The sequence below is a fragment of the Takifugu flavidus genome, chromosome 11 (genome assembly GCF_003711565.1).
Source record: "Takifugu flavidus isolate HTHZ2018 chromosome 11, ASM371156v2, whole genome shotgun sequence".
NCBI lineage: Eukaryota > Metazoa > Chordata > Actinopteri > Tetraodontiformes > Tetraodontidae > Takifugu > Takifugu flavidus.
This window is the reverse complement of record NC_079530.1, coordinates 12,344,453-12,358,260: the sequence shown is the minus strand read 5'-3', so window position 1 is coordinate 12,358,260 and position 13,808 is coordinate 12,344,453. Positions and strand designations below refer to the sequence as shown.

Below are 13,808 nucleotides of genomic sequence, written 5' to 3'. Positions count from 1 at the left end.
ATTTGTTGTTTATGGTTTGTACGCCTCTTTTCCTCTGTTTACAATCAAATCTGTGTAAATATGTGCATATATTCTATTTGAGAGTGATGACTTATCTGTGCATCGGGTTATCGTTGTCTTAAGTGCATATTAGTATAAACCTAAACATTTTGGGAGGATGGGATGGGAGTTGTGCTGCAGCTCATGGCTGGATGGTTGAAATTCCAGCCATCGGGTTGTTATGAATTAACAGGTAATTAGACATAATTATAAGTTTAAAACAGTGTTTAGTCAATACACATACATACATATGAGCCTCAACTACAACACAAGCTCACTTTACACAGGTTTGGGTTTGTGTCACTTCATATGAAGGTTTCAACATAACACACTTTCACAAAGTGGGACCCAGTTTGAGTTAAGAAGTCACAGAGATGAATAAAACAACAGGATGGCAGAGATCCTCCTTAATCTTTGTGCAAACTTCTGACACAAGTTAAGCTGCATTTTTACCATATTTCGAACAAATCCGGTACCAATAACTACTGGGAGATATAACAGATCGCTTTATGAATACCAGAAGTATTATTTGATTTAATGATGGGGGGGAAAAAAACACAACCCATCAGAAATTTGCAGCTCGAATGAACATCATTTATAACCTGGTAATAGAGCAGCAGTGGAGGGCTGGTCGTGCAGCAGTCTCACGCCGTTGAATGCGCCGCCGTGCACGCTGAGAGGTCCTCCCATGTGATGTGACCGAGGCCTGACGGAGCGTGTCTGCCTGTTATGGCTCCTCCTGCTTCGGTCGGACGGGGCAAGACGTAACAGCAGTGCGGAGGAACGGCAACAGAAAGCAGTGCGTTTCCATTAGCAAAGGCTAAACATGGCAGATCGCGCAATCCTGGAGAAAAACACATAGACGAGCCGCCTCTTCTGCTGTGAAGGCTTCGACGTTTCCTCCAGATATCCAACACCCCAAATGAACTCCGTCAGAGCAAGCAACGTTAGCAGAAGACCCAGGCGAGTGTCGAGGCCGCGCCCGGTGCAGCCGGAGAGGAACCACCAGGAAAGAGGTGAGCTCGGGCGGACCGCCGCTAGCAGCGCTTGTCGGCCGGGAAGGCGCCGTTGGCGGTGACGGCTTAGCTTCGTTTGGTGCGCGTCGTGGCCATTTTAAAGCCGACGTGCATGCGGAGTTCGCGCGAGTGGGGCGTTAATTGTTTCGGTCCAACTGCGTTGAGGGCAGGGGGGGTGGGGGGGTTTAAGCGTCGCGGGCCACTCAGGAAACACCGAGGCTTTAGGGTATGCGCTAGCTTACAGGCCGCGCTTTGTTTTGGGTGATTTTTTTTGCCCCGAGACGGCCGCTTTGTGCTCTTATCGCCCCGCACATCCGCTGGATTTTATTTCTTTGACAACCGCGGTTGCGTTATTATCAAAAAAGGGACGTCGCAGTCAGCCATGGTTAATTCGCATGTACGCAGGGAGGGATAGTCAAATTGGTTTTGCCAGTTGTCATAGCATGCTAACTGAAGCTAGCATGCGCTAGCTGTTATTATTAGCCTTATCTGCGTGTTATGAGCGTTCTTGTTCTTTTTTTGTTCTAAAATGGTCTTTAGTTTACCGCCGTTGCAAAGTTAAATCCGTAATGCATTGGCACAATGTATTTTTTATTTATTTTTTACGGGACAATTTCACAATCTGCCAAACACGACCAGTCCCATTATGCTTTGTTTTACCTACAATGCAGACGCATCTGAAAGCGAACCCGGGCAAAGTAAACATCAGCCCGGGAGGCTCTGAAACCGTGGCTGCCTCGGCTGCTAGCCTGTCAGGCATCCAGTCGGTCTGGGCAGCAATAATCCCGTTTGGTTTCTGAATCTGATTAAGTGTTCTGGGGGAGACTCTTACGGTGACTGGTTTGGATGTCACGGAGGCGACGACGGATAGTTGGAGCCGGAAAATTGGCAGAATAATACCTTGAAATTGTCCGTTAATGGGGGCTTGTTTGGTAACGATGTAATCAGTCCATCTCCAGTTGGCCTGATTAATCAGATGTCATTTTTGGGCAACGTTAAGATCATAAATGATTCCATGAATATAGGGTAGTTCTGTGGTCCATGCAAGGTTGTCACACAGTTTGTAGTGGTTACTGTTGGAGTAGCCCAGGAGAACCTTCCTGCAACCAGAGCAACAGGCCGAGAGTTTGCATCTTCCATCAGATAGCTGTGCACCATGGTGAAGGGGCTCGTGCACGCTCCTCTGCTTTAGCCCAGGTCACAAATGTTTTCTTGTTTCGCCGTGAGTTGCGTTTGTGTCCAAAGCCCAAACCATTTACCACAATTACCACAAACTTTGGAGATTTAAATCATTCATTGGTCCACTTAATGATAACATTGATTTAAATTAAATGAGTGATGGTGAAATAATTACATCGCTGCCTGCTGTTGCATAGATATTTCTGCTGATTTGTATGCAATGAAATGAGGAATAGAGTTCATAGCATATGAAATAACTACCCTGTTGTTCTATTCCCTTTGCAGATGAGGACGTCCCTGCAGATATGGTTGCAGAAGAATCCGGTCCAGGAGCTCAGAATAGTCCCTACCAACTTAGAAGAAAGTCTCTACCCAAGAGAACAGTGTGCCCAACAAAGACAAGCATGGAGGTAGGCTTGAACCTTCAAATTAGCTCCTTTTTCTACCAAAGCTATTTGGGTTGAGACGTGTCTTCCCCTTATTATAGGGGGCTTCAACTTCAACCACAGAAAATTTTGGACACCGACCCAAGCGCCCCAGAGTGACAGGGAAATGCCAAGACTTACCAGGTAATTTGAGACGTGGCTGAAAGTTTTCGACATGAAATGCGAGCGGGTGACGTGTGGGTTGGTGTTTTAGTTGGCTTGAAGCGGCAGAAATGTTTTATCCCACAATTTAAGAAATGCCTTAAATCCTTCATGCGATCTTACTGTTGCTTCCTTTTTTCTTTTCTTTTTTTGTCTTTCTGGTGCAAATTCAGCAGCTCCAGCAGAGCAATATTTGCAGGAGAAGCTTCCAGACGAGGTGGTGCTGAAGGTCTTCTCATACCTGCTGGAGCAGGACCTGTGCCGCGCGGCGTGCGTGTGCAAGCGCTTTAGCGAGCTAGCGAATGACCCCATCCTCTGGTACGGCCGCGGCTGTCTGGTGCCCAGTCGTGCTTAGTTTTTTTTTTAAATCTCTCAAAATATTTGATCCTCACAACGACTGTTCTTATTACGATGTAACGACGCAATAATGAAGGCGCACCAATATTAAGTCCCCTGAAAAGTTCATTTGTCTTTTCTACCACATCAGGAAGAGGCTTTACATGGACGTCTTCGAATACACGCGGCCCATGATGCACCCCGAGGCGGGCAAGTTCTACCAGATCAATCCAGAGGAGTATGAGCAGCCAAACCCATGGAAGGAAAGCTTTCAGCAGCTGGTACGGAGCCTTGTGTGTTCGTTATTGTCACGAAAGTTGTGTGTTGTGCTCACAGTATCTGTTTGTCATTTGCAGTATAAAGGCGCCCATGTTAAGCCAGGCTTTGCGGAACACTTCTACAGTAATCCTGCCAGATACAAAGGGAGAGATAACATGTTTGTACGTCATGGCTTTGCAAGCTGTTTTTCTCCCCCTTTTCCCGTTAAAACTCCCCTCACGGTGCTCTGGTGATATTTTCTCCAGTATTACGACACCATCGAGGACGCGCTGGGAGGTGGTCAGGAGCCGCACTTTGACGGCCTGATCTTCGTCCACTCTGGAATCTACACAGATGAGTGGATCTACATCGAGTCGCCCATCACAATGATCGGAGCTGGTCAGCGTCTGAGTCCTGATTCGATTTCCTGCCATGTGTGCTAATCTGGTCCGCTCTCTGATGAAGGCTTTCTGATTATTTCGTAGCTCCTGGAAAAGTGGCAGAAAAAGTCATCATCGAGAACACCAGAGATTCTACGTTCGTATTCATGGAGGGCTCAGAAGACGCCTACGTTGGTTTCATGACGATTAGGGTGAGACGAGCTTCTTCTTTTTTTTGTGGCGTGACAAAGACGCAGCGTGAGAAACCCTCCTAAATGTGTGCGGCGCTCCCCTGCAGTTCAACCCTGACGATAAATCTGCCCAGCACCACAACGCGCACCACTGCCTGGAGATCACGGTCAACTGCAGCCCCATCATCGACCACTGCATCATCCGCAGCACCTGCACAGGTTCATCCGCCATCATCCTTTCACACAGACTCATATTTTGGATGTTGTTCTAATCACGGATCTCGACTCCAGTGGGTTCGGCCGTCTGCGTCAGCGGTCAGGGGGCGTGTCCCACCATTAAGAACTGCAATATCAGCGACTGTGAGAATGTCGGTCTCTACATCACCGACCACGCACAGGTACTGTTCACAACGGTGCTGGGTCAGAATCATGGATCACAACAGGAAATGAAACCGTTTTTGTCATTCAGGGGATTTACGAAGACAACGAGATCTCGAACAACGCTCTGGCTGGCATCTGGGTGAAAAACCACGGCAACCCGATCATCAGACGGAACCACATCCACCACGGCAGAGATGTGGGCGTGTTCACCTTTGACCACGGCATGGTAGGCTGCCACGCAACACTGGGGCGTCGTACATTTGTGTTCTCATGAACGGTTTGTGGATGCGGGCTGGAAATGGCGTCGTCCTCTCCGTCGCCAGGGCTACTTCGAGAGCTGTAACATCCACAGGAACCGGATCGCCGGCTTTGAGGTGAAGGCGTACGCCAATCCCACTGTGGTCCGCTGTGAGATCCATCACGGTCAGACCGGTGGCATCTACGTGCACGAAAAGGGGCGTGGCCAGTTCATTGAAAACAAGATCTTTGCCAATAACTTTGCTGGGGTGTGGATCACGTCAAACAGCGATCCTACAATAAGGTCAGTGTGGGCCGGCCAAACGTAGAGCAACAGCCGGGACACTCCTGCCACTTAAAATGTGTTTTCTTGACTTGTAGGGGCAACGCCATTTTCAACGGCAACCAGGGTGGCGTTTATATTTTCGGCGACGGTAGAGGTCTCATCGAAGGGAACGACATCTATGGCAACGCCCTGGCAGGGATCCAGATCAGGACAAACAGCTGTCCCATAGTCAGACACAACAAGATCCACGACGGCCAACACGGCGGAATATATGTGGTCAGTCCGGCGAAAGAGTCTTTCTTTCTATAGCGAAGCCTTAAGTCCCGATGGCGTCGTCACATGACCTCCGACAGACGGAAACACAGCAGTGACGCGCAGTGGCTTTGTGTTCCACAGCACGAAAAGGGACAAGGCGTCATAGAGGAGAACGAGGTGTACAGCAACACCCTGGCGGGAGTGTGGGTGACGACGGGTAGCACGCCAGTCCTGAGGAGGAACAGGATACACAGCGGGAAGCAGGTGAGGGTTCAGGCGGGACGAGAAAATAAGAGGCAAAACCCCAAATCTAACCCGTGTGTGTGTGTGTTGTGTGTGTGTGTGTGTGTGTGTGTGTGTGTGTCTTCACAGGTCGGGGTCTACTTCTATGACAACGGCCACGGTGTGCTGGAAGATAACGACATCTACAATCACATGTACTCTGGAGTTCAAATTAGGTCTGTAGAACGTTTGACGCAGTAGATAAATGAGACGCGAGTGTGTGGAGTGACTTGGTGGCGACTCGTCCGTCACTGGTGTGATGAACGTCGGATGTTTTTTACCGACAGAACTGGCAGCAATCCCAAGATCAGGCGCAACAAGATCTGGGGAGGCCAGAACGGAGGAATATTGGTCTACAACTCTGGTGAGAGGAGGACAAGTCCTGCTTTCTCCCATCTGTCCACGTCTTCACGCCTCTTCCATAACGAACCCTGCGTGTGTTTCAGGCTTGGGTTTTATCGAGGACAATGAAATCTTCGACAACGCCATGGCGGGAGTGTGGATCAAGACGGACAGCAACCCCACCCTGCGCAGGAACAAGATCCACGACGGCAGGGACGGCGGCATCTGTATATTCAACGGAGGGAGAGGTAGGCGGCTCGGGCGGCGTGCGTCCGTCCCTGTGCCTCAAGACTTTGGAGCTCAACACCATTCCTGTTTTTAGGTTTGTTAGAGGAAAACGACATCTTCAGAAACGCCCAGGCAGGCGTGCTAATAAGCACCAACAGCCACCCGGTACTGCGGAAGAACAGAATATTCGACGGCTTCGCCGCAGGTGAGTCACGCCTGCGCAGTTCAGGTTGATAATGGCGACTATTGTTACCGTTATTGTCGTCGTATTAGGAGCTTTGGTGACGCCGTTGTTGTCTTCTTCCAAGGTATTGAGATCACCAACCACGCCACAGCGACGCTCGAGGGCAACCAGATCTTCAACAACCGCTTCGGGGGGTTGTTTCTGGCATCTGGCGTCAATGTTACAATGAAAGGTACGCAGGATGACGTTGGGATTGTCTTCGGAGTGGCGTATTTTGAGACGTGACCGGCCCCTCTCTGCCCTCTTTGCTCCAGATAACAGAATAATGAACAATCAAGATGCCATTGAAAAGGCTGTGAGCAGAGGTCAGTGCCTGTACAAGATTTCAAGCTACACCAGCTACCCAATGCATGATTTTTACAGGTAATTTCTGCAATCATACTCGCAGCAAAGCTCGATATTTGCAGCCGGTGGTCTCTTATGTGGTGTAAACAAATGAAAATGTGGGCGCCTACAGGTGTCACACCTGTAACACGACAGACCGCAACGCCATCTGTGTGAACTGCATCAAGAAGTGTCACCAAGGACACGACGTGGAGTTCATCCGACACGACAGGTCAGTCCGATATCGCCCGAAACCCAGGATGCAGCCGTGTGCACGTATGATTTCATTCTTAAATCTGACCCGCAGATTCTTCTGTGACTGTGGTGCAGGGACGCTATCGAACCCTTGCACGTTAGCCGGGGAGCCGACCCACGACACAGACACACTGTATGACTCAGCTCCTCCTATAGAGTCTAACACACTGCAGCACAACTGAGCTGGACACGCCAGGTCCTCCAGTGCGTCAGCGGCAACGGACACCAGACTATTTTACATTGTGCAGTGGTGGAGGAAACTGCAGTAGTTTTTTTTTTTTTTTTTTTTTTTTTGACAGCAGATACAGTAACTTTTAAATAAAAGATGTGAATATGCTAAAAAAAAAAGAGATAAAAACGAAAGCGTGACTATGAATGCCCAGAAATTTCCTTATTTTTTTTTTTTTTTTAAAGAAAAAAAAAATTGAGTAACAAGAAGATGACACCGATGGGACGGAGAAGCAGCTGACTCAGGGTTTGTGGGTATGTCAGTTCGGAGGAGTGAGCGAAAGCGGCACCAGGCGGACAAACGGCCGGCGAGGACGAGGCTGTGCTGTACAGACCAACCGCGGGCAGACCCGTTCAGAAAGGGTGCAGCTTCCCTCACGAGGGGGGTCCGGCCCTCGATTCAATGCTTCCATCACTGGGCAACCAACCTGCTCGTACCAGTACGGGAAAAGTACCTAGCACTTCAGCTTTTGCCCCCCCCCCCCCCCCCTCAAAACTGTTCAAGATTTGATTTTAATGCTTTTTTGTGTAGTTTTGTATTTTCATGCAAAAATCTTACTGTACTTGAATGTCTTTATTTTATTAAATGTGTTTAAAATTTTGGTTGTTATATCCTAGAATTGCTGTAATTATACGTGTCGCAGTATCTAACTTCTTTCTGTGAAAGAGATCAGAGAAAAAGAGGAAAACACTAAACATTTTCTCCAGCAACGTTGACGCGGTGCAGAAAAACCCCCCCAAATGTGCTTTCACGAGTCTCCGTAGCCTCTTTTGTTCGCAGTAGCAGTCGTCCCATCTCCGCTGGGAGCAGGTTTAATCTATGCAGTTGGGTTTTTTTTGGTCCTGCGAGGACTCGGGACCGTCTCTGGATCGGTCCAGAATGGGATCTTTTTGTTAAAAGGAACGCACGTACAGCATTTTGGGGAGAGATTGAAATGGTGGGTAATAACACGTGTAATAACCCTCGTGCTTTCTTTTCTGCTACAATCATTTTCCACTTTAAAGTCTTGTGAAAGCAAATTTAGTGGGTTTTTTTGGGTTCTCAATCTTGTTGGAGAATCTATAAAGCTTTTACTCTACTGAAGCTGGGACAAGTATCTATCTACAGCACTATATGGTTTCATTACCCCCCCCCTTCATATGTACTGGTGATTGTGGGTTCTCATACAGACAGAAATGTATGCATGTATCATAACATCTAGACTTAATATATTGTGAAGTATTCAATAACCGTTATGTAGGCGCTAGCGTGAATTAAAGGGGTTTAATTTCCTAGATGAAACATTGTCCTTTTTTAAAAAATAAACTTTATTAGATCATCGCAGTAGTGTGTTTTTTTTCTTCTTCTTTCTAACGTGCCACAAAAATGAAGCGGAGGAAACGAAGCCCGTTTGCAAACTACAGGTTGTGAAGCATCTGGATGAGGGAGGCGAAGTAGGCGTTGTCCAGCGTCTCGTCTTCGACAAACTGGCAAATCTTCCTGCCAGAGGGGGAAGATTGTGCAGCGATTAGCGTCGAATCCAGACACGTTTGGAATGAGCAGAGCTGCAGCGGCGCATACCTGAACAGTCGGAGGCTGCCGGTGCTCCGCTCAAACTCTCTGGCCTTGTCGTGGCCGCACTGAATCACCTCTTCCGGCAGGTTGGCCAGTCGGGCGGCGTTGAAGCCGTAGCTCTTTGGACAGGCGCCGGACACGAATTTGTAGAGGAACGTTATCGTCTCCTGACTCGGATCCTCGCATTCATTCTCCACCATACAAGCCTGAGGGCGAGGCAACGGTCACCATAACGATCTCCGAGCGTTCCGGCCCGCGTCGCCGTACTCACCATGTGGCCCAACCTCACGGCGGGGTTTTTGGCGTAGTCCTCCACCAGGGAGTGGTAGTGCGTGGAGAAGAGGGTGCGGCAGCGGATCCTCTCGGCGAGCTCGTTCACCACGGCGCTGGCGATGGCGGTGCCGTCATATGTGGCCGTGCCCCTTCCTGTGAAACGCGGAGGCAAAACGTGAGCAGACTCCACTGCCTCTGCTCTCCTATCGTCACGGAAACGCCGGCAAACTCACCCAATTCGTCCAAGAGCACAAGGGAGTGCTTGGTGGCGTGGTGCAGGATGCTCGCAGTCTCGCTGAGCTCCACAAAGAAAGTACTCTCCCCTAGAAACACGCACAACACACGTCACGGGTTGAAACACCCACAGGGATCCTTGGACGCGCCGCAAAGCGTGAGCGGATACCGGACATGATGCGATCGGAGGCGCCCAGGCGGGTGAAGACCCTGTCGACCGGCGTGAAGCGCAGCCTCTCAGCGGGAACAAAACAGCCCAGCTGGGCCAGGATGACCACCAGGCCGCACTGAGGACACAACGGCAGCGCCTCAGTGGGACTTCTGAGTTTGTTCATAAAATCTGGAGATTTGTTTTATTCACCTGTCTCATCAGAGTGGACTTCCCGCCCATGTTCGGTCCTGTGACGAGGACGCAGGTGGCGTCGCCGTCTCCCTCCTCTTCCCTGCTGTCCAGGCAGCCGATGAATATGTCATTAGGGATGAAGTCGTCGCCGAAAAACGTCTTGGTGACGCAGGGATGGCGGGACCCGGACAGCTCCAAGAAGGGTGCCCGGTCACTGTCGGGCAGCACCGCCTCTGGTCTGGCCATCGGACCGTCTCCGCCCTGGCTGTAGCGTGAGAACGCCAGCAACACGTCTGGGAAAACACGAATTATTACCTTGTGAAACTAGCAAGTTGCAGATTCCGAACAGACTGGTGCAGCTTTTCAGTGCAGAGCTCGCGGTGTTGGCTTATCAGTAAAACCTACAGGAAAGAATTTAGGTCAGACAGCTGCAGCCTTCACACTTTCAGAGGTACCAGAGGATTTTACGCGTCTAAGAACCTGCTGCTCTCGTGTATGAAGATGAGCGTGTGCGTGGGGTTTGTAGTTACCCAGCACTGCCATGCACTCCACAGCAGTCTTCCAGTCCTTGTAGTTCTGGTCAAAGTTGTAGAACAGCCTCCTCATGCAGTCTTTCAGCGCGGAGTCTCTCTTCTCCTCGAACCCCTGCAGCTCAGAGAACAGCCGCTCCGTCTCCCTGGTTACGTAACGCTTCCAGCCCTTCTTGGTGGACTTCACCTCGTACTCCCGGGGAATGTTCCTGTCCGAGACGCTGTCGGGCACCTCCATTTGGTAGCGGTTCCGCCCCGTCCCCCAGTAGGCCATGTTCTTACAACCAAGCCTCTTCTTCTGCCTGTCCAAGTAATCGTTGAGCTCTCCTTCGCAGGTCTTGATACCAGCCAGGGCCTGATCGTACTCGGGATCGAAGCCAGCTTTCGGGGTGATGACGCCCGTGGTGCGTGCTTTCTGGTGGTCGAAGGCCGTTTCCCAGCGTCTGAGTTCGGCGGAAAGGTCCGGAAAGAGCCCGCCTCCTTCACCTTTCAGACTGACGACCTGCCGGAGCAGCGTGGACTGGCAGTCCCCCGAGACAGAAGCCAGAACAGAGATGATCTCCTGCATCGTTTTGAAGCCCTCCAGCGCTGACAGGAAGTCCGCGATCTTGCGCTTGCTGTAGGTGACCTCCTCGTAGAGAACCGCTCTGCTGTCGGGGTGGTCCTGGCCCTTCAGAGGGGTGCCGATGCCGTGGATCTTGCTCAGCAGACGCTCTAAATCTGGAAGCTTCTTTAGCAAGTCTGAAACCTCACCGGCCTGGGCCTGGAGGCCCATCAGGTCTTCCACCGCGTCCAGCCGGTCTTTAATAGACAACGGGTTGCACAGGGGAGCGCAGAGCCACTGCTTCAACAGTCTCTTTCCAAACAGGGTGCAGCAGGTGTCCAAGCGCTCAAGCAAAGTCCCTTCGCTTCCCCCCGAGCCGTTCTGAAAGATTTCCAAATTAGCGAGAGTCACGCCATCGACGACCATCCTCTGACGAGTCTGGGCGAAGAAACTGGCCGGTCCGGCGGCTTTCTCCATCTCCACGTCCACTGGCACGTATTCTTCAAAGTTGGCCATGGACAGTAGCTCCTGGTCCACCAGACACTTCTTCAGGTAGAAGATGCACCCGCCCAGTGCCGACAGCGCCAGGTCGTAGCCGTCTTTAGGCGTGAGGCCCAGTGCATCGCTCTCAGAGGTCATGTGCTTCAGGAGAGGCGGGGGACTGTTGTTGCCCCCTGCCTGACCTTTATCAGCACCCTCTCTGAAGTAATCCTCTTCAGAGAGGGTTTTGAGGGTCTTCTGAGCGTCCCAGAACTGCGTCCCAGCGCTGAGTCCCTCCTGGAGAGCAGAGGACAGAGAAGCCTTCAGTATTTTGCGCGTTTCCACTGACGGGTTCCCCTTCTCGAAAAGCACTTCGGCGGGCGAGTGGTGGGCGATCAGGGTGCGCAGGCGCGAGCAGTGGCGGTCGTCCGGAAACTGGCCTACGTGGAAGTAACCCACAGAGGTGTCCACGAAGCAGACGCCGTAGGTGCGGCTCCGCCCGGAGCTTTCCTCCTCCGCCTTCTCCTTCAGGCTGAGCAGGAACCTGCTCTGGGACTCGGAGGGGGCGCCGTCCAACACGCTGTAGGTCTGGGTGCCGCGGGTGATGATCCTGCACACCTCCCTCCTGACCACGCGGTCGAACTTCGTGGGCTTGGCCATGGCCTTGCAGCGCGCCTCCATCATCTCCGGGGTCTCCGTTTGCTCCACCCGAGCCACCTTGTAGCCCTTCTGGACGAGCCCGTCGGAGAAACGGCCGAAGCCGATCTCCGGGAAGCCCGAGTGAGCCCACGTGCCCTTCATGAAGGTCAGCCCCAGCTCATTGACGCCAATCACAGCATCCATGTGGTAGAGCTCGTAGAACTTGCCGACCTTGTAGAAGATGACGGTGTCGAACATCGTGGACTTCAGCTGCCACCAGCGGCGCATCCCCGGGGTGATCCTGTTCAGGAAGTCTTCTGGCACGTACAGGGTGGAGGGGTCGTAGTCCTCGCAGCCCTGCCGACGCCTCCCGCCGTCTTTTCTCCTGCCGTCCTGCAGCCACTCCAGCTTCTCGTGGTCCCAAACCGTGGCTTCTCCCTCCACGCCCGATCCGCTGGCCTGGCTCTCGAAACTCTCGGGCGCAGAGAACGCTGACAAACGAGACTTTGTGTCCGCCGAAACCGCCGCCGGAGCTCGTTTGGGCGGATTGGAGGGAGTTAGCGGGATCTTGGCTTTCGTGGGCGCCGGTTTGCCCGCTGGTCGCTTGCGCTTCGTGGGCTTTACGGGGCTGTCCTCTTCCGTCTCATGGGCCGTTTCCTCTTCGTCACTGCTGACTGCCGCTCCTTCCTCCTCATCCTCACTGCTGGACGCAGCTTGCTCCGGTTTGAATTCGTCGTCGGACTCGTCGCTGTCCGAGGCTTCGATTATGCGGCGCCTCTTGGACTTGTTGCCCTTAATTGCCGAAGCACGGGACGAACGGCGACTGCCTTTGATCGACTTCTCGTTCTCAGGTTCCTGCTCTTCCTCACTGAACTCTTCCTCACTAATGGTTGACTTGTCGACCTGGGAGAGAAACATAAGATCATGACAGCTCATTGTCATAGAATAGGTGTAACAACCAGCAATTTGGGTGATTATTTCACCTCCATTTCTTCTTCACCCTCTTCATCAGACGGATCCACACAAAGAGGCATCGTCAACCTTTCGTCGGGGCTGTCAGACATCACCTCGTCGGCAAGCTTCATTGCCTGTTGGATTACAGGTTTCCCACAAAAGAAAAGGCCTCCTGGTTTAGCGTCGCTGCTGTCAGACCCTGCAGAGCGGGAAACACAAAACGACACATTTAACTTCTGCAGCCCATTCACATCAAGTGCGGCTCTAATTTCTTACGACCTCGGTACTCTCTGACATATTTGGTGCTGACCCATCCCCTAGTAGGTGGTTCATCGAAGAAATGGACATGTATGCGTTGGTCTCGTCCTCGGCCCCTCATCTGCTGCCCACTCAGAGGCTGGGGCACCACCATGCACGGCCACCACGGGTGACCTTCCAGTTTTGCCCACACGAGGGCGCCAGCGTTAAATGGGCACTGGGAGCTGTTTGGAAAGAGATAAAGCAATGCCGTTACTGAGTGGCTCTGAAAGTGTTCTGGAATCTTAAATATAGCTGAACTCCTTTAAAAGGTGTTCGGAATATTTAGAAAGATTCACAGTCCACAGGTTACTGGAGATCTGTTAATGTTATTACCTGAGACGCCAAAGTTAAAGACTTGCACTGACATAAACCACCCTTCAATCACAGACTCAGAAACAACATCAGGAAGGCAGCGAATCTATTTTTAAGTTATGTGGGTTAATCTTTTAATAACCTGTTTCCAGGAATTACACGGTCCCCGTTTTTTACTCACGTTTGTTTCGTCGCTGGAGCCTTGTCACCAAACAGCTTGTTGAATCCGAGTTTTACGGGTTTGGGGTTGTTCTTCTGTGCAAGGCCGCCGGTCTTTGCTTTCTTCTGGTGCTGCGTCTCTTTAGCTTGCTCTTTTGGAGACGAGTTGGAATTCGCTACGGAAGAAGGCAAATCTGCTTCGGCAGGCGAAGGACTCGGCTTCGGCTTCGATACCGGCGGTGGAGACTTGGTGAAAAAATTGAAGAGGGAGCTTTGCTTCGCCATGTGAGCGACTCAAGGGGCTTTTTTTCGCAGAGCGTGTGAAATCCTTGCACAACAACACTGTCGCCGTGTTCTCGCATCTCCTAGCAAACAGCCAGGCGGGGCGCGAGACCATGAGGTTCGCGGGTAAACAGCGTGGAGGATCGTGACGCGTT

General features: G+C 51.5%; 2 protein-coding genes across 6 annotated transcripts; one reads left to right on the top strand and one right to left on the bottom strand.

The window, feature by feature from the left end:
* Positions 1–651: 651 nt before the first annotated feature.
* Positions 652–8,372, top strand: fbxo11a (F-box protein 11a). 4 transcript variants are annotated; one of them, XR_008952622.1, is made up of 22 exons: positions 652–1,055; positions 2,520–2,644; positions 2,722–2,803; positions 2,995–3,139; positions 3,309–3,438; positions 3,514–3,597; positions 3,682–3,814; positions 3,901–4,007; positions 4,094–4,205; positions 4,278–4,384; positions 4,456–4,593; positions 4,691–4,908; positions 4,986–5,166; positions 5,287–5,409; positions 5,518–5,603; positions 5,715–5,791; positions 5,874–6,017; positions 6,092–6,202; positions 6,306–6,413; positions 6,496–6,546; positions 6,630–6,797; positions 6,873–8,372. XR_008952622.1 is itself a non-coding variant. In XM_057047151.1 (22 exons), exons 1-22 carry the CDS (start codon positions 962–964, stop codon positions 7,000–7,002), a joined length of 2,640 nt encoding a protein of 879 aa, XP_056903131.1. In that variant the 5' UTR covers positions 662–961; the 3' UTR covers positions 7,003–8,372. The 4 variants fall into 4 exon arrangements, 2 of the variants coding, with proteins under 2 accessions (XP_056903131.1, XP_056903129.1); XR_008952623.1 differs by having other exon boundaries at positions 659–1,055; positions 6,699–6,797; XM_057047151.1 differs by having other exon boundaries at positions 662–1,055; positions 2,998–3,139; positions 6,496–6,604; positions 6,699–6,797.
* On the bottom strand, positions 8,333–13,808 carry msh6 (mutS homolog 6 (E. coli)). Of its 2 annotated transcripts, XM_057047147.1 has the most exons (10): positions 13,394–13,804; positions 12,880–13,082; positions 12,630–12,799; positions 9,984–12,549; positions 9,472–9,746; positions 9,280–9,397; positions 9,110–9,199; positions 8,875–9,029; positions 8,610–8,809; positions 8,333–8,528 (listed from the first exon to the last, which is right to left on the bottom strand). In XM_057047147.1, exons 1-10 carry the CDS (start codon positions 13,654–13,656, stop codon positions 8,447–8,449), a joined length of 4,122 nt encoding a protein of 1,373 aa, XP_056903127.1. In that variant the 5' UTR covers positions 13,657–13,804; the 3' UTR covers positions 8,333–8,446. The 2 variants fall into 2 exon arrangements, with proteins under 2 accessions (XP_056903127.1, XP_056903128.1); XM_057047148.1 differs by lacking the exons at positions 8,333–8,528; positions 8,610–8,809; positions 8,875–9,029; ... (1 more) ...; positions 9,280–9,397; positions 9,472–9,746 and adding an exon at positions 9,750–9,854 and having other exon boundaries at positions 9,934–12,549; positions 13,394–13,808.